General features: G+C 50.8%; 1 protein-coding gene across 3 annotated transcripts; it reads left to right on the top strand.

Moving 5' to 3' along the window:
- The first annotated feature begins 437 nt into the window (after positions 1-437).
- On the top strand, positions 438-21,611 carry LOC116963983 (CCN family member 2-like). Of its 3 annotated transcripts, none has more exons than XM_033002139.2 (5): positions 438-619; positions 13,906-14,119; positions 18,012-18,263; positions 18,856-19,064; positions 19,262-21,611. In XM_033002139.2, the coding sequence occupies exons 1-5, from the start codon at positions 527-529 to the stop codon at positions 19,568-19,570; spliced, it is 1,077 nt and encodes a 358-aa protein (XP_032858030.2). In that variant the 5' UTR covers positions 438-526; the 3' UTR covers positions 19,571-21,611. The 3 variants fall into 3 exon arrangements, with proteins under 3 accessions (XP_032858030.2, XP_032858029.1, XP_032858031.1); XM_033002138.2 differs by having other exon boundaries at positions 596-619; positions 19,259-21,611; XM_033002140.2 differs by lacking the exon at positions 438-619 and adding an exon at positions 8,654-8,779 and having other exon boundaries at positions 19,259-21,611.
- The last annotated feature ends 1,599 nt before the right edge of the window (positions 21,612-23,210 follow it).

Genomic DNA, 23,210 nt, shown 5'->3' with positions numbered 1-23,210 from the left:
TCAGTGCAGTGTCAAATTAACCTCATGCTTCTGTTTCTGAGGTCCCTTTGTTGCGGGCAATTTTTCTGCCACAGGATTCTTTCTTTCAACTCTAATTTTAGTTCATGTGAAGGATGAAAAAGGGTCCTACATCCTTGTCATGAGGCTGGTTCATGGGATTCCCCTCTGACTCAGCACAGCCTGGGCTCTTCAGCTGAGATCCCCTTGAAATACACCTAGGGCTTAAAATAGCACCGCAAGCTCTTCCCATGTACATTCTCGTACAGAGAATAGCCCTGGTGAAAGCATGGGAATTTGTCTCATTCCTTTTGTTTCTCCAGATTCTTTTTTACAGGATAGCAGTACAGATGAAGCTGACATACTATTCTGAGAAGAATTTGAGAAGCTGGAAGTAATTTTGTTTGCTTCCTTTGTTCTAGGAAAAGGATCCACGCTGCCCTGACAGTCCTCCTTGTTTGGGGCCGAATGAACAGGCTCGCAGGCGTATGGGCTGTGTCCTGGCCCTCAGCATTTCCTCTGAAGGAAGATGAGCGTAGCAGAGGAGGAACTTCACCGGTCCAGAGGACTTGCACATGGAGAGTGCAAGTTTCCCTGTTTTAGCAGAAAGGCAATGACACTGGTGAGTCCATGCAGCTGGTTAGTTATTTCCCCACTTGGAACACCAAGGACACACAGAGCTCTAACAGTTAATGCCAGAGTTGAGAACATTTCTGTGGTTTTTGAAGGTGTTAGGTGCCAAGTGACCAAGAGCAGGAAAAGTCTTTTTTCCTTACCTCCTTGAAACGTAGCCAGGCTCCACAGTTTTCATTTCACCTATCCCTTTTTCGAGGTTAGGACACCTTGGGTTTAAAATTGTAATAATTTGAGAATCCCCAATAACTGTTATTTTACAAAGCCTCTTGACCTAACGGATTGGCCTATCTCTGCCAGGCAGGTCATTAATTTCCAGTCTAATGCACAAGGGAGAACATTGTGAAATGACTGCATAAAGAGGCATTAGAGTAAAGATGATTTGGGGCTATTTGCCTGGCAAAGAAGTTAAACCAGCTACAGATTTTCTTTTACCTGACTCATGGCTGTATTGCAGGGATCAGATTAGAAAAAAACCCAAGTGAATATTATTCACCAAAATTCTGCTTTCAAACCCATCCCTGTGCACCTCTGTTGCCAGATGACATCATGCTTCTGAGGCTGAAACAGTTTAAACTATAGAGGTGAAAATTATTGGTTCAAATAACTTCCTTAAAATGGCAACAACAACAGCAGGCTAGGGCTTTGTAAAACTTACCTGAAAGTGTCTGTGGCTGCATCTCTAGGGTAAAATGGCCTAAACTGTAAAAACTTTATAGTATGTCACAGTGGTTGCTTTACCAGCAACAGGGTATTTAAAAGACAGTATGGCAAAAACCATACTGAAAATGAAGACTCTGAACTTAAAGTGGTTTAAGCAGGTTTGTAACAGTAATGCTGTTGTACCTGTGCATAAACTGGTATGAAAAAATGTAGTGTTGTAGGCAGAACTAATAATGTTCTACTACTAGCTAATAAAACTGTCACCTCTGAATATATCAAGAGGATTTCTGATATCACACAAGTTTCTGGGGGAGAGAGCTAGGGCAATTGTTTAGGACAAGGGGCTAGAGGAGGAGAGAAACCTCTCACGGGTTGCAGCCTGATGAAACATTTCATCCTCCTCAGATTGTGTGAGTTTGGTCTGTCTGAAGGCAATGACGGCTGCGAATACAGACTATTTCCTTACTAATATTGTGTAAAATTATGCCATTCTTTCAACAAGGCTATTAATGGAGCTTGGGACTTGTCTTTTCTTAAACATTTGTAATGTGAAACTTCTAAGAAATCTGTTATTAAGGAAACAAAAAGAGAAAAATAAATATGAAAGATCAACCTCATAGATGTGTGCCTATAACAAAAATAAAGAATTAGGAACATGTATGTGAAAGTCTCACACTTAACATTTCCCAAATTATTTTTCATTGGTTTGTAACACAACAGTTTGTGCAGACCTTCTGAAGAAGATCACGTTCATTAATCAGCAGTGAAGTAGGTGGTTTACAACTAATTTCGAGGGTGTCTGCATTACATTCCGAAGTTAACACTCCCTTCAGCTGCGAGAAGTTCCTGCCTCTAAAGGTGCAAGCCCTTTGTTAAGGCTGGCTCACAGTTACAGCCCCAGGGGCTGGAAAGCTAATCAGAGATTCATAAGCTGAGATTCCTTTGTGCCACAGGAACAGGATGGCAAGAGCTCTACCTTGCTGAACCTGCAGACCCCATTGACCTGCCCTTCTCAGTGGGCTGGAACTCTACCCCTCCTCTCTCTCCTCTGCGTTGGGATCACCTGCAGGAGGGACCAGGTGACCTAAGGGTCCTTCCAATCTAAATTATTCACTGATTCCATGTAATGAGCTGGATTTTTTCCAAAACCTGAATGGGAAAGGTGTGGGCAGGCTTCTGTTGGAAGCCCAAATCCCTAATGAGAGATGCACACAAGTCCTGGTAGGCCACCCACCCCTCCAGGTCTTACCAGCCTGGCAGAGCTCAGGGACCTGTTGCTGCCTGTTGAGTCAGTGTGAGATGTGCAGCTGGGGTAAGTTAGGGAAGACTTATTGATTGCAGCAGAGCTGTTTGATGGAGGGGCAGAGTCCTGGATTTTAGGGCAGAGAGCCTTTGAGCTTAGGTAATGACAGAGGTCTGTGGAGAGATGGGGTCCAGTGGAGAATTCAACCTTGCACCCTTTTCCATGTGGCTGTGTAGACACAGCAGTGCACTTAGGCACTAGAAAAAGCTCCTGGTAATGATGGCAGAGTGGCTGCTTAGTCAGGGGGTGGTAGAACCCGGTGATCAATGCAGTAGCCCACAGCTAGAGAGACCTCATGTTAGTTCCTTCTCTTTCACAAGCCATATTACCTTGAGCACATCCTTTAGTGCCTCATCTGTGCAGGTGTTGTGACGACCAAATCTCATGAAAGACAGAGTGCTATTCACACACAGCAGAGCTGTGCACCAAAAGACTCCTGTAGATCAGGAGGCCTCCTTAAATGAGCCTGCCCAAGTCTACCTTAAACATACCCTCCCTCCCTGCAGTTTTCCTTCAGGATAATTAAGCATGCAGTAAGTTAAGAAGTGGAAAAACCCAAGGAAGCATCCATTTCACAGGTGGGTGCAGTTGCTTGTTTCCTCCCAGGGCCTGTTCCTCCTGCAGTTCCGTGCGAGCCAATGTCTTGGCACAAATGCTCCTGGCCCTGATGGCGACTCACCTTTGTATTCCAGTTTTGCAGCTGTTAAGGGTATCAGGTCACCCACTGTTACACTACCACCTGGAGACCTGTGCTAGTCTGCAGGCAACAGGTACTTTTTTATTGCACCTTGACAAACCTTGAGGCTCAGTGTGATTGCTGGCAGCTCTGTCGGCATTTCCCTGGAGGGCTGATGTTTGGCACTGCCAGGTCCGGGAGCGAGCTGTGCTGACAGCCCCTTCTGGACCCCTCTTTGAAGGGGCTGAAGCCACACTGTGCCCAGGTCACGCAGGTCTTGGGTGTTAGGTCGGGCTCCCCGGAGCTCCAGCCCAGAGCCCGGGCTGTGCATGAGCTTCTGCCTCTTCGCCGCATTCAGAGCTGCTTGCAGCCTGCCAGGAGGCAGAATACAGAAGCTGGACACAGGAACCTTTGTTGCAGGATCTTGTGCATTATTTAGGCAAAATCCTCCAGCCTACCTTAGGCAAGTAGGCAGGTCAGACAATTAGAACGGTCCGAGCTGGCCTGAGAGCCTCCCAGCTGGCTAAGCCCTGCATTGGGGTGAAAGCCCAGATTTTTCACAACAGAAACAGGGCAAAAAGGTGGGAGAAGACTGTCAAGTCTTTTGCTTCCAAAACCAAGGCCCATTTTTTGCAAAGAGCTCAACGCCTGAGGTGCTCTGCTTTGGGAAGGCTTCTTGTTGCGTATATGTGCAACAATTCCTTAGAAGTGTTGACTTCCTTACTGTTCACTTGTTCTGAAATAGGAATCCTATGCGTTGACAAATGGGGTTTAGTGTCCTTCCTGGTAGCCCCCCTGGGTGCCCTTGGTTGCACACTCTTTGGGAAGCTGCAGAACAGGCTTTTTTCATCCTGTCAAGATCAGGCTCCAAAGGGGCATTTTTTTTTTTTTTTTTTTTTTTTTTTCAGAAGAGACTGTGTGCTGTTGCTGGCAAGCTCTGAATCTTAGCACTGGCTCTTTCCAAACTCATGATGCCAAGACCATTTTTACATATTTACTTCCTTTGTAAGGACATCAGCAGGCACCCCACCCATCCCAAGTTTTGCATCCCTTGATAGGCTTCGATTTCACAATAAATCCTCAAATACAATGGAGTGTTCCTTCCAGAACTAAAACAACTGTAGACTTCATTAGTGAACTCTGCAGCCAGGGACAAAATTTGTTCCCTGCTTGACATCCCTTAAACGATGGGCACAGCAGTGTGCCCTCTCTCTCGGGGCTGCAGTATCTGGCAAGCTGGGGGGAGAGGGGAATCCTAGCTCTGCTGCAGCCAGTGGGTGTTTCCGTGCAGTCAGGATCTCATCCCAAGGCTGGGCTGAAGTGGGGAGGGGTGAATTTTCCTGCCCTTTCCGTTCTTAGGGCAGGGTAGCCTTTCCCACCCAGACTGGAGTCAGATATGCCGTCCCATTTAGCTTTTGCTGAGCTCTGGTGTTGCCACTTTTTCTTGAAAATTTACAGCAAATAATATCATGATACAGCTGGTGCATATGGAGCAATGGAGACAGGGACCATGAGAAAGCCGTTCAGGAGCTTCGGTCCTTCTCCATGGATTATAAAGAGCACCTAGAGAGATCAGGCTTCTCATGTAGATGCCTTAATTAAGTGCCTAAGGATTAGATGGTGTGAATCTGACCCCAAATGTCCCTCTAGGCAAATGCTGAATTAGAACTGAACTTGAACTGGAACACCGGTCTGGAAGAGACCTTCTCAGCTGTTAAGTCTCTGGGAATCATGTTTAGCCCAAAAGCATTCTGAGGCTGCTCACCTGTCCTACCCCAAAGCACACGGACCTGCAGAACTACTTCCCAAACTTGCAGCAGACTTACAACCTTGGTAGACATTGATGGGGCTTGGTCTTTTATTAGTAATATACCACAGATGGAGAAATCAACAGTGTCACTTTTTTATCAGCAGGGGAGAAACTGGGTGAAAGTGCCCAGCCAATCTTAAGAATTGAACCTTATCATTAAACTACAGAAGGCAAAAAGCAGGGGACGGGACTCCTTCATGGCCCCAGATCTGGCAATCAGTTTAGCCTGAGCATGTGAGCAGGACACATCAAGCAGGTGTCAGTAGTTGGGTAATGAACAATTAAGTGAAATTCCTGTGTTTCAGACCGTCTAGCTGGATGAACCTCACCATCTTTGCTGGGCCAAATCTATGTTTGATATAATTGCAGCAAGACTCATAAAGTTAAAAGAGTGCCAAATTAGAGTGATTGCCTGTGATCCACTCCAGCAGTGACTTCTGCCAAGACTGGCCAGCTGTGAGAATGAAAACCTTCCCGTAAGGAGCAGTCCTGAGAGCCACCAGCACGTCCTGTGGACAACCGAGCGGCTTTGAGACAGGGGACAGCTCTGAAGTCATTGAGGGCTGGATGAGCATGATTCCCCCTGCCATGCTGCTTGTACCGGCTTTTTATTTTGACTTCTGCAGGCAGAGTGCCACTGGGAGAGATCGCGCTAGGCCAAAAAACTGTGTGTGTGCTTGCCTTTATTTTATTCCTTATCCTTATGTGAATTTTAGCAATTATCTAAATGTCTTTTTTAAATTACTATAAATTCAGGAAAGCTACTGGTTGGGCATGGTGAGTGAACCCAGAAGAACGTAACAAGGTGAATTAAACACCCATTTTTCTTTGCTTGGGGGAGATTTTAAGCAGGGTTGACATCTTTATCCCTTCACTTGAGGCAGCTCAGGCAAAAAGAAGAGATGCAAATTGGTGTTAACTTGGGTGTTTCCTTCCTTTGATCATTCTGAGTCACTTAACCTTCATGTTCTTCTCTTGCTTCTTGGCAACTGGCGTGTCCAGTGGGGTGAACAGTTCAGCTGTTAGCACTACGGGTAGTTTTGGTTGTCCTAAGAAAATCTTGCACCATGGGTGCAGAGGGCTCCCAAAATCCAGGGATCTCCAGCTGACACTTGTCCTTCGTGTCCTGCTGCTCCTCTACTTTTTTTTCAGCTTGCAGTAAAAAGGTGCCTTTGTGGCAGACTTGCTCTGGGCTCTGAGAGGCAAAGTCAGCTCCACTGTCCCCAGCAACCCTCATTTGGAGGGTTCAGCACCGCTCCTGGCACCGTGCAGTGAAGAGACCGGTGCAAAATGTTGGTTCTGCTGTCCAGTAAAGGATCTGGAGTGGATCCAGATGCTCGTCTCTTGGCGAGGAAGGGGAGGCAGCTGGCTGTGGCAGAGCTAAGGTGGCTTGAAGGATGAGCAGGATTGCAACTCGGTACATTTTGCTTATGCTACTGCTCTGGGAAGATGAAAGCATTCAGGTGGATGATGATGAGCAGCTTGGTAAGGATGTTTTATAATCGAATTATTCCTTTATTGTAGATTGAAAACTTAATCAGCCATCATAATGTGGTTTAGTGCTGAATATTCCCCACAAAACTGACAGGTGAGCAAGTGTTCTGGCTTTGGTTGAACAGTTCATTCGAGGTCATGCAGCAGGTTTATGTTAAAAGCTGAATTTGGAAGATCATGGTCCAAGGTGCAACTGCTGCTTCTTGGACGAAGAGCAATGTATGAATCAAGCCATACATTACACACTGTCCTTTTAAAAAGGCACAAATACGACACCTTCGAATGCCCCATATGACTTGGAATTCAGCTGTGGTTTATATTCTTGCTGTGTGAGAAAACGAGAACAGAGGTGTGTAGAACTTTATCCCTGTTTTATTTACGAGCAGTGGGAAAACGTCCTGCAAAATTGTGAGGCAACAACATAGTTTAAAGTGCCAAGCCTTCCAAAAAGGGAGGAAATGTATATCCAGGTAGACTGCCTTTAGCTCTGAGCTGCTCTAGGGCACTGGATGTTTATGCCACCTCCAGTACATCAAATCTTTTGTGTGGAAACATAATCCTTCATTGTGACATTAGTAGAGGTAGCTGTTGTGGAAATGATTGTGAAATCCCTCATCTTACGGAAGAGAAGGAGGTGCATCTGAGGTGGTTTGCACTGTGCTAATGCCCTCCAGCCCCAAATCCCAAGCGGCTTTCCAGGTGCTAATTAATTAAAAGTCAGAGTTGTCTGTTTTCAGCAGTGGACAAACAGTGGCATAGGGAGTGTGGAGGCTGATCTGGTGTTGCACAGGCACCTGAAAGGACCTGAGTAAAATGCAGCACTTGATTCCCAGCTGAGATGCCCTACACTTGGAGGGAGGAAGGCAGGAGACTGAATTTAAATGACCCACTGCACACTCCCTGTATTTTTCTTCATTTTCTGTCCTACTTCCCAGTACCCCCTGCTGGGATGTGGTAGGGACTGTATGGCACAGTGCATTCTGCATACTCGCCTGCTCCTTGATTTATCTTGGCCCGAAGGCAGCACACAGATCTTGCAGCACTGCTTTATGTTGGCCCAAAGTAAGCCCATAGATCTTGCAGCACTCCCACGCTGGAAAGGTCCCTGACTCAAAGGCACGACTCCATCTTTTTAAGGCCACTTGATGTGCAGCACAGAGGATTCCTGTCCCGTACCCAACCTGCTCTGTCACGCCCCAGGCCAGTGAGGACTAAGAGTGCCCTCTGCTGCACTCCTTCTCTTCATCTTGCCATGGCAGCATTCCTCTTGCTGTTTGGGAATAAACAAAACAACTCTTTAATACACAAACCAACTCTTTCATATTCTAAAAGTCATCTTGTGCAGGCTGTGCAGAAGCCTGGTTCTATATTTCAGCAGCAAACAGAAAGGATCATGCCCTGAGATAAAAATATGTTATATCCTGCATCTATCCCAAGGTGCAAATAAAGCACGATGGGGAACTGCTGCCCTTTATCAATAACTGTCACCCCATGGCTTTTCATTGCCTCGTAAAACAAGCAGCTCCTCCTTGCAGGAGTTCAGACAGCAGCCTTTATAGTCATGAAACTTTCATTTCTTGGAGCTGGCAGCAGCAAGCACTGGTGATGCACGGTCAGTTATGGTACCTAATTGCACCTAACAGTGCTGAACTTTCCATCTTTCCCTCCTGTTCAAAGGAAAAACATTGAGCACCACAAAGCTGTACTTATTTAAGTCCTCAGTTCTTGCAGCCAAAGAGGAATGGATGTAGGTATGGAAAGGGGGGTTGTGTCAAGAAAGTTGTCACAGGCTTCATACTTCTGGAGTTAAGAAGAGGAAAAATTAAAAAATAATAATCCTGCTTTTACTGGGATCTGATTTACCCACGTGGAAAGTAACCAAGCTGCAGGCTGTGCCGGCAGCCCCGTAACCGCCAGGGCCACAGGAATCTGCTCATGTTCCCTGGAATTTGGACATTTTTTGTTGCACCCATTTCGGCTTGCTTTCCAGATTGTCACTCAAGCGCGGGGCACGCCCCCTCCAGGAGGCTATTTAAAGAGGAGCTGGTGTGCAACTTTCTCCAAAGAGAGAGGAGAAACTCCGAAGGAGAAGGAGTGAGTCAGTCGGCAGCCTGAATCCCCTCCCTTCCCTTTACTCGGGATGTCTGGCAACCTGGGGACAGTGACCTGGACCCTGCTCCTCCTCCTCCTTGCGCCTGGCTGGGTATGTATTGCACTGCAGCAGCTCCGTTTGCTGCCTGGGCATTGCAGCTTCTTGCTTTGATGCATGTGAATGCTTTAGGCTGAATAACTCTTCCCAGCTGCCACCTGCCTCCGAAGGTTTCTGAGAGCAGTTTGGCTGTTAGCGGAGCAGTGCAAATGCACCGTGTAACTAAATCACGCGCGGAGCTGCACCGCGCGTAACGCCTGTCACCTACGGATCTCAAAGCTCTTGGCAAATGTGAATGGATTTTGCTTCACTCCACTCATGTGAGCTAGAAGCCAGCTCTGGCTTACAAGGGGGGAGAAGAGAACAGAGAGAGGTGAAGTCACTGAGTTTATGTCACTGCAAGGAATAAAAGTCTCATATCCCAGTTCCTTACCATAACCATCCTTCCCCAGCTGCCACTGAATCCACCCATGTGTTCCCAAAAAGAGTGATCCCACGGGGGAAACTAGACTGCAGCCTCTCCAGAGCAGGATTTGTGCCTGTTTTTGTGTTAATACAAGTGCTTGACAGAGCAGCTGATTCTGCTTAGGACTTTTGTGTGCTATTACAGTGCCAGTAATAGCAGGAGCATTGCTGCGGTCATTAATGTATCTAAACTGCAGTAAGTGCCTTTTGGATCAGTGAAGAAATGAGGTTCACAGAGCCGCTGTGCCTTGCACGGCTTGTTGTGCGGGTAGGTGCCATAAACTTCTGGTTGACAAGGTCTGTTTGGCTGCTTGGGGCAGCACGCAGCGTGTGCCAGCCCCTGTCCTGCCAGGCAAGGTGTCCTGTGCACCGAACACCGCTGTGATCTCAGGGTAACTCCTGTGGTTTGGGATGATCTTCTTGATTCTTGCAGAGAGCCAGCTTTGCCAGCATCAGATTGGTCATACAGGTGATAGCAGTGACTCCCACTGCTGTGACCCTTTATGATTACCAAATGTATTATTTTTGCCAAGAAAGGTTGGACCAGGTGATCCTTGAGGTCCCTTCCGACCTGGTGTTCTATGATTCTACAGTTACTCTGCAGTGATGTCATTTTCTCTAAACCTGTCAACTGCCTCAGAAATGGGACTTTTGACTTTCTTTGAGCTCTGGGAGTGATGTTTAGTGGATTGAGCAAGGAAATGAGAGCTGTTGCTACCGCATCTGCCTCCTGTGTTGTTCAGAGATGAGAGCAGAACCAGGACTGCTGGGAGTTATGTTTAGCTCTGCCAGGCTCAGCTTGGGCAAGTCTCCACGCCTCGGCTCTCTGTCTGTGAAATGGGGGTAGTGGTTCTTGTCTCTCATAATAGGCTGTTGTACAACGTGCTGCAGCAACGTTGGGAAGGTGCCTTGAGAGCCCGTGACGGAGGGAGAGCAGGTATTATCCATGATAATTCGGTGCTTGGAAGATGTGAATAGCTGCGTTTTGGCTGCTTTGTCTACTGCCAGTCTTGGAGTGTGAAAGAGAACCAGTTATGGGTTTGTTATATTACTTCTACCTTGCAGCATTAACCCCTGGCTCTCAAAGCACTTTGCAAACAGCTAGCTCAGCTTCAAAATGCTCCTTTCCAAGCCCTTTGAATGCAGTCATGAGCCCAAACGCATTTTAAAAATCCTCTTTGGTTTGGCTCTCTTAGCTGGTTCCCTGGGCTCACGTGGACATTGTCTGATCAGGAATGAGGAGTCCTGACGATGCCACAGGACGGCTGCAGTGGTGTGAGCTCATCTTGCCCTGCTCATGCCTTCCTGAGGGTGTAGGGGGAAGAGGTTTTCTGTGAATATGAAGCAGGAAGAACATTCTAACTTTTTCTTTCCCCCCAGGTAACTGGGTTTGGTGCTGGCAGTTGGGAGGAAGCTTGTTCTGGCTTGTCAGCTGAGCAGATGGGACCTGGGAGTCAGTGGTGGAGCACATGCGTGGAGCACAGGCAAGGGAATCCTCTAGTCAGACTGTTTGCACTCCTGCTGTGGCTTGGCCATCGCTCGGGGGTCCCGGGAGTGGCAGATTCACACGTGGTGTTTGTCGTTGATATGAGAGCTGCCAGCAAAGCCGAGAGCAGGGAGAGCTGATATTCCAGGCTTTAGCGCTTTCCTAAATCTGTAGCCTTGATCTCTAACGCTGGCTCCGTTCTGCTGCTCTCAAAGTTCACAGAAATGCACTGCTAGCCTCAACAGAAACAAGGTCAAGGCTATAGTGAATGTGAAGTTAGGATCCTCCTCAAGGAAGGTAAAAGTGTAGTTTTGGGGACAGACCCTTCTGCAGAGGGAAGAAAATGAAATGTTCTCGCAGTTGAATCCCTCTGCACCCAGGACAGTGGCACATTCTGTGCTGGTCTTTGTGTTACTTATGGGTCTGTAGCCAAGCCCTGAATGCGGGTCCTTGCAGTTCTTGGGGACAGTTTGGGCAGTTTCCACACTGTATCGAAGGCTGAAGGGTGCTCCATGCCACTGCAATATAATTCATTATTTAGCCTACTTGAAATTGCTGTGAAAGCAAATTAAGTAATGGAGAACTCTAGGAAGTTGGTTCAACAGTAACTTTCTACCAGCTGTTCCCAACTGAAGAAGTTATTCAGTGCTCACTGTTGAGCGTGCATGAGCCAAAAAAGATTTCAGCTCATTCTCTTGTCTCTTGGGCTCGTGAGAGGAATGGGAATCATAAATAGCATGAGCTGACTTTGCTCACTAATCAAACAAGCAAAGAGGAGCCCCAACACACCCTAGCGCCCGGTGGACTGGGTGATGAAGAGGCATGTCTGAGCTGACTGATTGGAAAATCTTGAAGTGTTAGAAAACCTCGAAGTATTGAAAAGAACCCTGCAAACATGGATGAATTGGGCCTTTTAAGCTGTGCTTCTGCTCACAGGTGGGGGAAATGAGGCACAGCAGAGGCAGGGGTGCAGCTTCCCAGCGGGTCTCTGATACGCTGGAGATCGCAATCCAGATGTTCTCGTGCTGAAAAGCAGCTGTAACATAATGAGGAAGTGAAGCTGATTGTGAACAGAAGGTAAAACCAGGTGGTCTGGTTTCTTTGGGTGAGTTATTAAAAGAAATAAATAGCGCTAACAATGATTAATGAAGGCGAGGAAGAAAACTCGGTTAATTCCATTGCATTCTCTGTTATCTTGAAAGAGGTTGTTTTGGTTGGTTTTTCAGTAGGAGAGCTATTCTGAGAGTGTTTCTTTATATGGCCTGTGGCTGACACTGCATTGGAAAATGCTTGTTGTCATTATTTTTTTTAAGTGCTTGGATTGCATCTTAATATAGGTCCTGTGTTAGGAATGCTTTGCCTCTTTTATGATCTCATGTACCCCCCACCCACTCATCCATGGTTGAATAACACGTCCTTTTGGCAGCTACAGCGGTTGCATACATGAAAACCAGTAGGAAAGCATTTATGTATTTTTAGCGTCTTTTAATGCACTTCAGCAGTCGGGAAGAGATCCCTGTGACGTGCCAGCTCCCAGCGAGTGGCTCTGAGACTGCCGTCTGAGAACAGCTGGGCTACAGGCAGGAGAGGCTTGTTTCCAAAATACTTTGCGCTCGGAGTTTTCAAGGAGAATTTTACCGATTCCTGCTGAGCAGGGAGAGACTCTGGGAGGACTTGCGAGTTAAGATTCAGTCTGATCTCTGTCCTACACCATACTGCGCTGGTTGTTACAGAAGTACAAAGCAGTTGGCATCTTCTGACCCCATGTGAGCTCAAGTCAGAGCAGCTGTTTTGAGCAACAGTCAAAACAGCTGGAACAGTTTTACTACTGTTATTGGTGACAAACACCATATCCAAGGAAGCTGTTTCACAAGCAAGGGCTGGATGGGATATAACAAGTGCAGACAGAGCCGTAGCAAGATATTTTTTTGACCTCCGTTCCAGGTGTGCCCCCTCCTGCCTGCCCTCAGGCTCCTTCCCACTGCTGCAGCCCCTCTCCCTGGGTGGCAGTGGAGCTGTGAGGCCTCTGTGCCGTGGGGTGCTGTCCCCTTCACCCCAGCTCAGCTTCCCAAAGCGTTTTGCTGGCATCGTCCCCGTGCGAGGGTTGTATCGGCCCTGCGGCAGCAGCTGCCCCTGGGCTGGGAGCTGGCCCCTGTCTAAGCACCGCGCAGCACGTTCAGTAGTGCTCTTGCATCCCTCCCTGCTACCTGGAGAATTTTAGTGGGCAGAAGCTCAACAGAAAACCAGGCTAGAGGTGGCACACTGGTGTTGCTGAGGAGTTATAAGAGGACCTTGAGAGCCCATACGCTCTGCACCTTTCACAGTCATGGTTTTACACCTTATTCAAATCTGGGCACATCCAGAGCTGAGGCTGGTGTGCCTGCTCCGAGCTGATTCAGGACAAGGAGGCCACAGACTGAGTTACTGGAGCGCTTGAAGCATCCTGGGTTTTTCAGAGCAGGTAATGCTCCTTCAGACATAGCCTGATCTCTGTTTAGCATCCGAAGTGGCATAAAAGCCAAGAGTGGGTTTCGAGAGGTGCCCAGCACTTCTGAAACGCTGCCAGGTGGGGCGGCTGTAGGTTCACAAGGTCCCAAGGAAGGTTGGTTATGCTGCGTTCTCTGGAAAGGGGAAAGAAGAGGGCACATCTCTGGGAATAATGAAGGAAGTTTGAGATCCAGGGGACAAAATGGGACTCGGGAGCTTTTGGGTTGGTTTTCAGCACTGCCGCAGTCCTGCTGGCTGACTTTGGGCAAGTCCTTTCGCTATGCACCTCAGTTTTTCTATCTTTGGACTGAGGCTGCTGCTGCTGCGGAGTGCTTTGATGTTTTCTCCTGTGCAGTGCTATGTAAGAGCTGGGAATTGCTTACTGTTAATAATCACTGTTTTATTGCTTCCAGGGAAGTGGGGGGCTGAGCTGTGCATGGGACTCCAAGCTACTGCTTGTCCTGTTTGTTTTGGCCCTGCTTCCCAGAGGCATTTTTTTTTTTTTTTTTTTTTTTTTTCTCCTTGAGCTCCAGATGAGTTAGGGATGAGAAAAAGATTAGTCCCACGAGTCCTCAGGAGCTGCACGCACATCCTCTGCAGCAGGGCTCCCCGGTGGAGGGCGAAGCCAGTCTTCCCTCCTCTGGATGGGGTGTCTGTGCTTGAAGCAGAATCGTGTTTTTCATTTCTCTGCCTGGCTGGCTTGCGGGAGACTCATTCTCTCCACGGCTTGTCTGCCCTCCAGGTAGAACCGCAGGCCTGCACGTATCCATGCCAGTGTCCCTCCCAGCCTCTGCAGTGCCCCGCTGGCACCAGCCATGTGTTGGATGCCTGTGGTTGCTGCAAGGTGTGTGCCAGGCAGCTTGGCGAGCTCTGTTCCCTGCAGAAACCCTGTGATCATCACAAGGGACTCTACTGCGACTTCTCCAAAACCCACAGAGGCAGCGGGATCTGCTTAGGTGAGAGCTGTATGTTCTGTTATTGTGCGGTTTTCTCGTGGCCCCCCTCTGCCTGCAGACCTCCCAGAAAGCCCGCGGCATCGTCAGAATTTCCTGTAGTGCCTGGAGCTCCGTCCAGCATCAGAGATGCTGCGCCAGCCCCGCGAGCCAACAGATTCACTGATACCAATACACACGCAACCTACTTCCTCCTGCAATGAGGGACGTTTCCGAAGGCACGAGTCGGGGTTTGGGACTCTCCTTTGTTCCTGTGACGTTGTTAGGAGACATCCCCTACCCCCGTAGTGCCTGCGGGTGAATATCAGCAATCTGGACTTTTACTGGAAAGTACAGTTGCTTGGAAAATCTTATCCAAAATCTCACTGCCTTGCACGACAGATTGGCATTTTGCAGTTGTCTGCTTACATGCAAGAGGCATACTGTATTTCTGGCTGTAGCACGTGGGTGTAAAGAGCTGAACAACTTGTCTGCAAAATAACGTATATGTAGAACATGGGAATTACTGAGCCAGGTAAATACAAATGCAGACCTGTTTTCCCTTTTCAGCCAGAAATATTTTTGATTTTTTTCTTCTAGCAGCTATTTTTAAATCATGCAAACATTAGTTTGGTGTAAAGGAAAAAAAAAAAAAAGTATTTCCTCAGTCTCCTGTTCTTTGTTTAAAAACAAGACTCTTCTGCCCCTGTCTCTGCCAGGAGCTGACCATTTGTTTAATTTAAGGTTTTCAAGATAGTCAGGAAGACACGAAGGCTGGAAGGCTGATGTGAACACTTTGGGAAGGGTTCAGCCACCGCACGGGGCATCTCTGGAAATGCTCCAGCAGCTGCACCACTCGCACCAACCCGAGACAGGGGCGTTGGGGGCTTGGGGTGGAACTGCTTTGTTTTGCAGCGCCCGGATCACATCCAATTTTTTTTTCCACTAAATAATGAATTTAACTTGGAGAATGTGTTTTCTCCTTTCTTTTGAGAAGTTTTTATAAGTTATTTGTTTAATTTCCCTCCCCCAGTTATTGTGATCTTTAGAAGTCACTACCTTCTATAGGCATTGGTGCACCCAAGAGCTGATGATTGAAGCTTAATAAGGTAAACGTGGGCGTAATAACATCCAGAGGGTGTAAGCTGTAGACTGCCTAATTCAGGCTGGAAATGAGGTGTATGTTTGCAGAGTAAAGACAGCTAAATCACTGGAACAGTTTGCTCAGGAGGATAGAGGAGTCTCATTCACAGAGACTTCACATGGAGACTGGACATCTTTCAAAAGATTTGTAGTCACCATGACGTATGGGTTTGGTACAGAGATTTTGGAGTGAGAATCCCAGATGCCTGTTGTGTAGAAAATCAGACTTGAAGACCACAACTGCCCTTCAGGTGTTTAAATGAGAAACTAAGATTTTCATGGCGAAAGCCCCAGATGAACATAGACCAGGATATCTCCCTAAATTGGTCTGAAGATTTGAGATACAATGTCCTTGGGTGATCTTTTTGTGATGTCCACACTGACCTCTTGGAAGATGGGCGATTTTGGAGGCAACGAAGGAAACTGAAGGTGGAGTGATGAACTGAACAAAGGGAAGGATCAGTGTTTGTGATTAGAGAAGACTTGCAGGCATCCAAATAGGAGAGATGTGATGGGAGCTGAAAGGAGCAGAGAGGTGTTCAGGCGTCATGGGAAAGGCTTCTAGGTTGGGTACCAGCCCAAAAGCCATATCAGAAGAGAAACGAAAGGAACCATCAGGGTGAAAATCGCTGTATGTTTGTTTAAAGTTGTCCCAGTATGTAGCACTTCACGTATCGCAGAGCAATTCATCCCTTCCTGCTGAGACCTTGGAGTATCAGAAAGGTAGAGATGATCCTGTAGTAATTCTGGCGTAGGAGCGCCTAAGGGGGTAGGGTGGGCTGGGTGGGTGCAGGGAGCTGGCAGAGCTGCAGCGACTGGAGCAGCTCAGTTGAGCTCTGCCATATTCCCCTCGGAAAAGGGCAAAAGTCTCCTTGGCTGGAGTTGGAGTTTGGAGGCGGGAGGTGGCACTGGTGCCAGGCGGAGCTGGTAAATAAAGAGCTGTCTCTCTCCGCTGGAGCAATCCGTTTTGGTGCTGTAATTGGATCAGGTCAACAGGAAAGTGAGGTCATTGTAGGGTGATGAAGGGCATGACAAAACGATTGAGTTTTGAAAACATAATAAAACTCCCAAGCGGGCTGCCATTCCTTGGGTGGGGAGGAGTGCTGCTGAGGGAACAGCACGATCAGTTCATTGGGAAGGGAGAGGGCTTGGGCTAAAAAACAGTGAAAGAGGATTTAAAAATAAGTATGAATGGTTGTGTAGAGGGAAAGCGGATGGCTTCCACTTTGATGGAAAAAGTGAGGATTTTGAAACTTCTAAGTAGGAGCACAGGAGTATTTTTATACCAATGGCATTGAACAGAGTTGCAAGTTGAGATCCAGCTCTGCTTAGAAACAAGGCATTAGCAGCCCAGAAGGATTTGTGTCCCCTCAAGGACTAGGTGGGATGGAAAGTGGCTCTCGCTCCGTGTTTGGTCCAAACTCTTTCTGTCTGAGACAATGTTCCACGGGCGAGCAGGACTAAGGGGAAAATAGATCAGGTTTCCTGGTAAGCCTCCACAAGCAGCCAAGAATCCTTCATTTTGGTAACTTCCCAGTAGAGGTTTGCATGGATTTTTTTGTTTTTTTTAAGGGTCGGGATTGCAGAAAGAAGCAGCTGATGAGAACTGTCCAAAAGCAGGATTTCTGTCCTGTGAACAACTCTGAGATTTCAACATTTCATTTCAGGCTAAAGAAAAAAAAAAATAAATGAAAATCTCAAAACTTTTCATGAGTTATTTAGAATACTCATTTGGCTATGTCAGAACTTTCCACTTCCATTATATCAAAATGTTTCATCTTGATCTTTATAGTATCTAAAATAATTACCCGAGCAAAATGTTCCCCCCTATGGATACTGGCCAACAAGTATTTTGGTTGAGCTATTGTAAGAGCATAAAAGAAATCTTTGATATCAAATTGAAATGCTTCAGTTGTTTCTCATTGAAAACATTCCTGACATTGATCCGTGCCTGCAAAACTCTTAATCAAACTTTTTTTCTGCTGGAAAACTTCCACTGGAAAAATTTTGGCTAATACAGACGTAAGAACTTGTGAGCATTGCTTGCACCCACAGACTGAGGATTGCTCCTGTGTGTCAGATATGGTTGCGTTTCCTTTTTTGCTCGTTTAAGTTTTACAGGGAAGGAGTAAAAGACTCATAGGAGGGCTGGAGAAGAGAGAACTGGAGATCAGAACAGAGAGAAATAGAAAAAGTTGTGGCAGGAATGAAGAAGAGATTCACATATCACAGAGAAGCCGAAAAGGTCATAAACCCAAAGTGTTATTTTCCTTTTGTAGGTACCTTTTAGACATGTGGGGAACCAGCTGCTCTTAGGAGAATGTTGCCTTTTGGTCTCCTAGGAGTGTCGAGGAGCGAAGCCGCTGGCTCACGCGTCGTGTCAGGAATGCATCTTGCACAACACCACTGACTGGGGCACTGAGCTGGACAGGAAGACCTCTGACTGGAGAACAGGCTGTTTACAAGCCGTAAAGACAAAGTCCCACTTAGTAGCTCGTCCAAGTGAAGAAGAGATTTTTCTAGAGAACTTTGGGAGGTCTGGCACAGCTGGAGCCAACTTCTAAAAATCAATGTCAGGAATAGCCTTGGGTCCAGGGAGCCCAATATTAAATGTGCCAACTTCTGCTGCATCCAGCACTGGGATGGCAGAGCCGGGGAGAGTCTGCGCGTGGGCACTTGTCCCTCATCAGGAGGGGCCCCCCCCGAGGCAGAGGCCGTGCTGCCAGCCCCCTGCCATCTCCTCAGATTCTCCTCCTCTTCCCCCTTCCCCCAGCTCACGAGGGCGCAACTTGTGACCTGCTGGGCAAGATCTACCACAACGGGGAGAGCTTCCAGCCCACCTGCAAGCTGCAGTGCATCTGCATGGACGGGGCCATCGGCTGCATCCCCCTCTGCTCCGACGACCTGCGGCTGCCGTCCCCCGAGTGCCCCAACCCCCGGCGGGTGAAGTTCCGCAACAAGTGCTGCGAAGAGTGGGTCTGCGAGGAGGGCAGCGAGGAAAACCGCTTCGAAACCGCCATGGCGGGTGAGTGGTGGGCGGGCGCGATGGGGCTGGGGGCTGTTTGCTGGGGGGGGGGGGGTGTGGAGGTGGATCCAAACTGCCTTTGGCCCGGGGCCCTGCGTCACGTCTGCTTTGGGACTGGCGGTGACGGCTCACTCGGTGCGCCGGGGGTGTGGGTGCCAGGTGTGGAGCGGGTACTCCAGACTCCAGACCCACGAAGGCGAGACCTTGGTGGTGCCGGGGGGAGGCTCGCACACCCGCTGATGTTCCAGCAGAACTGGCTGGAGCTGGGCTGAGGTAGGAGACGGCCCCGTGCTTGCCTGTGTGTTCCTTCCGCTGAGAGGCCGAGGAGCTCGTGGGGTGGACCAGACCTTTGCTACCCCTCCTGGGGTTCCCGGGGCAGTGGCACGGGAAGCTGCGTGGTGCCGGGGTCTGCAGCTGTGGGATTCCCTTCTTGCCAGACCTCTGCAGTGTCCCCGCCGTTAAGGACGTGCCGAGTGCCAGCCCCCAGCCCGGCTGGCCCTGAAGAGTTAGACCGAGCTGGGAGCAGCCGCGGAGCTGCCACACTTCGTCCCAAGCCCTGAACCTTGCCTTGTGTCTCTTCCCCGCGGCTCAGTGTTCAGGGAGGATCCAGCACACAAGCCGGAGCTGAATAACCTGCAGGAGAACTGCCTGGTGCAGACCACGGAGTGGAGCGCTTGCTCCAAGAGCTGCGGCATGGGCATCTCTGCCCGAGTAACCAACGACAACCCCCAGTGCCGCCTGGAGAAGGAGACCCGGCTCTGCATGGTCCGGCCCTGCGACTTCCCCGTGGAGAAAACCAAGGTACTGGGCACGGGGAGAGGGGACACAGCACCGGGAACACCAGGGAGAACCTAATTAGGTATTTGTCGGGCATGAGCCCATCTCAAAGGGCTTCCACTTTTTCGGTGTCCTGTTGCCCAGTGGTAGAGCGCAGGCCTGGGTGGACCTGTTGTCCGGTTGTTCTGTCCTTATTAACCCACCTGCTCTCTGCCTAGAAGGGGAAGAAGTGTGTGCGGACCCCAAAGCCACGCCAGAGCCTCCGTTTCGAGTTTTCGGGCTGCACCAGCACCCGTTCCTACCGGCCCAAGTTCTGCGGCAGCTGCACGGACGGCCGCTGCTGCACCCCGTACCTCACCAGCACCGTGGAGGTGGAGTTCCGCTGCCCCGAGGGGGACTTCTTCCAGCGGAAGATGATGTTCATCAAGATGTGCTCCTGCCACTACGACTGCCCCCGAGACAACGACATCTTCCTGGCCACGTATCACAGGAGGATGATTGGAGATCACGTCAAGACAGAGAGGCAGTAGCCCTCTCCGTGCCAGATCCACAGGCCAAGGTGTCAAGAGGGCTCTGCAGTGCTTTCGTGGCTGTAGGACAATGCAGCCTCTTCCCCCTCTGTGAGGGGCTGTGCTCTTTAGGACAGCACCGTTCACCACCAGTGGTCCCAGTGGCCCTTCCTAACAGGCCGAGGTGTGTGAGGGAACAGCCCCGCCTGCCCCAGGCTCCTGACCTTCACCCGTGGTGGTGCAAAGGTCTCTGAAGGAACCAGAAACAGGCTTGAGCTGCAAACTTGATCCATGTTCCCACTGACCAGATGGGAGAGTGGATCAAAGCCGCGTGGCTCCAGCCTGTCTCCAGCTGAGAGCACAGCGGGTGCAGTTGCCCGTGGCCACCGGCCTGCCAAACCCATGCGGCGAACCCCGAGCGTGGGACGGGGCAAGCCCAGGAGGCCTGAGCTGAAGCCAAGCTCTGCAGCCTGCTTGCCAGCAGAGCGGGGCTCCACTGCGCGCTGATGCGAAGCTTCTCAGTGAGGAAAGTGGTCCCGGACCCGTGCTGGGCTCCTGCTGAGTTTTTCAATTGTTTTTTAGCAAATTGGATCAGTTGGCAAAAACTCTTCCCCATCCTTGTGCCCACCTTTCACCCTCCCACGTGCTTTCCCTCCAGCAGCTTTGTCCCAGATCAGTTTGCTCCTAAGAGAGGCCGGATCATCTGCTGGGTGACCCACTCTCTGGGCAGCTCAAGGCTGGGATGCCTTTTTTCCCCCTTAAATTCCTTTTAGCCTCGTGTGGCAGTGAGGGTGACAGTGAGGACAAGGAAACAACAAGCTGTGTCGTGTCGCTGCAGGAGACTGTGGCTCAGGGACTTCCCCAGAAGATCTGAGCCCAGGTAGGAGTTTCTTCACAGAAGAAGGGATTTGGCCAGGCTGTAGCTTTGCCTCTGGGGCTCGCAGGGCAGTGTCCCTGGGGCCTGTTTCAGACCTGAGGAGCTCTTCCAGGCTGAAACACGTCCCCTGCGGGTGCTGCTCCTGACAGTTTTTGGTGCCGTGATGAGCGTGTCCTCTTGTCCCTTTTGGTAATCTCTTCAGAAATGGCTCCGGGGTGGGAGAGGGGCTGGAGTCCACCAGCTCATACATCCACAGTGGGGCTGCAGCTCCGTTTTCAACTCCGGAGTCTTTGCCGGTGGGTCAGAAGTCGGAGGAATGTGGTTCAGCCCCGGTCTCCCCGGGGGGAGTTTAAGGCAGTGGCAAGAAAAATGCCCGTATTTGTAAATGGAGCGGATCCCTCCTGGAGTTCCCGGGGCAGTGGCACGGGAAGCTGCGTGGTGCCGGGGTCTGCAGCTGTGGGATTCCCTTCTTGCCAGACCCCTGCAGTGTCCCCGCCGTTAAGGACGTGCCGAGTGCCGGCCCCCAGCCCGGCTGGCCCAGCTCCGTGCACCTCGGCAGCTCCACCGCATCTCCGAAGCCTCCGTCATCCCGTTGCGTTCAGCCTCTGCTGATTTTTAGCAGGAACATCCAGGTAAAGGGCCTGATCTCATTCCTGACATCTTCCCTGCCTTTCACCACTGGAAATCGCGATGCATTCCTGTCCCCGCCGGGCAGGAGCAGGGGCCACGCTGCAGCTCCGAGGCTTTACCCCACCACATCCCCCCCCCCAAAGCAGAACCCGGTGCCCGAGGACAATCCCAGCCGCCCGCGACCGCTGCCCCGCGGCCCGTAACCCCGCCGAAACGCCACCTCGGGGCCCGTGTCTCCCCTCAGCCCCTCTTTTCTTACTCTCCCAGCCTGCGGAAGCTCGTGAGCCTTCAGCCTCCTGTAATCAATTTGAACTGTAAATAATTTATCTGATGTTTTCTCTTGTTTTTGTTTGGTTTTTTTTTTTTTTTTTTTTTTTTAGAGGCCTTTGTACAGTTCTTGTATCCTTTTAGCACAACCTTGCTCGGGGCCTTTTCTCCCCTTGCCCTCCAGGTCTGCTCTGAACTTTTCTGCCTGCCGTTTAAACGGCTTCTGAGTGTAAAACTACGCCGAGGTTGCACTTTACTCAACGCTAATAAATACTGCTTTATTTTTTATATCCCTGGCAGCATCCCTCTGTGCAAGGCTCCAGCCTGGCTTCCCCTCCTGCCTTTCCCCAATGCCATCAGCATGCTGGGACCAGTGCTGGGATCCCCTGCAAAGCTGATGGCTGGGTGTGGAGGGGAGGGGGGTCTCGGGGGGGGCCCTGTTCCCCCTCCCAAAGAGCAGTGGGGCTGGTGTTAGTGTCTCACAGGCACCCACAACTCCTGTCTGGGGGGGGGGGGACACACACACACACAAGTGGGGCCCTGCCTGTGCCTGCTGAAGGACCCAGAAATCCATAATACCAGGTTAAAAATAACGCTGGGAGCAGATGTGAGCAGAAATCGGCAATAACGGGGCCAGAACACGGGGGGATTTTGTGGTGGCTTAACAGCTTACGGCTTCATCCCCCTCCCGGCACATCAACCAGGGGCTCCCCCCTCGGCGGGGGCGAGAGGCTCTTCCTCCCCCCCAAAACCTTCCTCCCCCCAAAACCTTCCTCCCCCCAAAACCTTCCTCCTCCCAAAATCTTCCTCCTCCCAAAATCTTCCTCCTCCCCGGGAAAGGTTTAGGGCTCCCTGGGGAGAGGCAGGTGATGGGAGGGGGGGACACAAGTGCCTGCGGGGGGTCGAGGTGCTGAGCCCGGGGCAGGATCTGTCCCGTCTCTCTCTGGGGGTCGGGGGGGGCCCCTGGAGGGGCAGCAGACGGGGGACACGGGGACAGTCTTTGCCAGCGTCCCCAGGGGCGGGGGCTATTAGGTGGCACCAGGCACCTCCCTCCCCCGTCCCCAAGGGGGGGCGCGGGGCCGTGGCCAGCCCCTGGGGAGCCGAGTGGGTGCGGGGGGCACCCGGCAGCACCCCGGGGCAGCACCCCCCGCCCCCAGCCCAGCGCAGGGGCCGCGTTCCAGCCCGCTGCCACCCCCGGGGGGGCCCGGAGAGCCCCGCTCCCCCCTTATCGCCCGCAGCCGCCGCCTGCGCCGTCACGATAGGCACGATAGGCACGATAGCCCCGGCGGGTCCCCGCGGCCGGGGCTGCGGCAGCCGGAGCCGCCCCGGGACCGCGGGGAGGGGCGGGGGGGGGGGGGGGTCGGACCCCGCGCTGCCCTTATCGGCCCCGGCCACGCCGCAGCGTCACCCGGGGCGAGCTCCGGACAGCGGCTCCCCGCGCAGGGAGAGTTTTTGCCTTTTTTTTTTTTTTTTTTTTATGTCCTTAAAAAAGGTAAAAAAAAAAAGGAGACGGGTGAAAACGAGCATAAAAATGTATTAAAGACCCGATTCTGCTGGGTTTTGGGGCTCTGCCGGCAGCGCCAGTGGCAGCCGGGGACTCCGGGGGTCCGCGGGGAACCCGCGGGAGCACTTTTTCCTTATATGGGGTGGAGACGTCTCGGAGGCGAGCGGTGACGTCACGCGCCCCCCGAGGCGAAGGGGGGGGGGTAGGGAAGGAATTTCCTCGCCCCACCCCCCCCCGCCCGCCGTGACGTCACACCGTCACCTGCCCGCCCCGCCCACTGCAGCGCCGCGCCGCTGGCGGCCCCGCCCCCCTCCGCGGCGCTGACGGGCGGCGGTGGCGGCCAGTGGGCGCGGCCGGCGGCGCGGCGGGGCGGGGCGGGGCGC

This window comes from Tyto alba, unplaced genomic scaffold (genome assembly GCF_018691265.1).
Source record: "Tyto alba isolate M040663 unplaced genomic scaffold, T.alba_DEE_v4.0 Super-Scaffold_20, whole genome shotgun sequence".
Lineage (NCBI taxonomy): Eukaryota > Metazoa > Chordata > Aves > Strigiformes > Tytonidae > Tyto > Tyto alba.
This window is presented reverse-complemented; position numbering and strand designations above follow the sequence as displayed.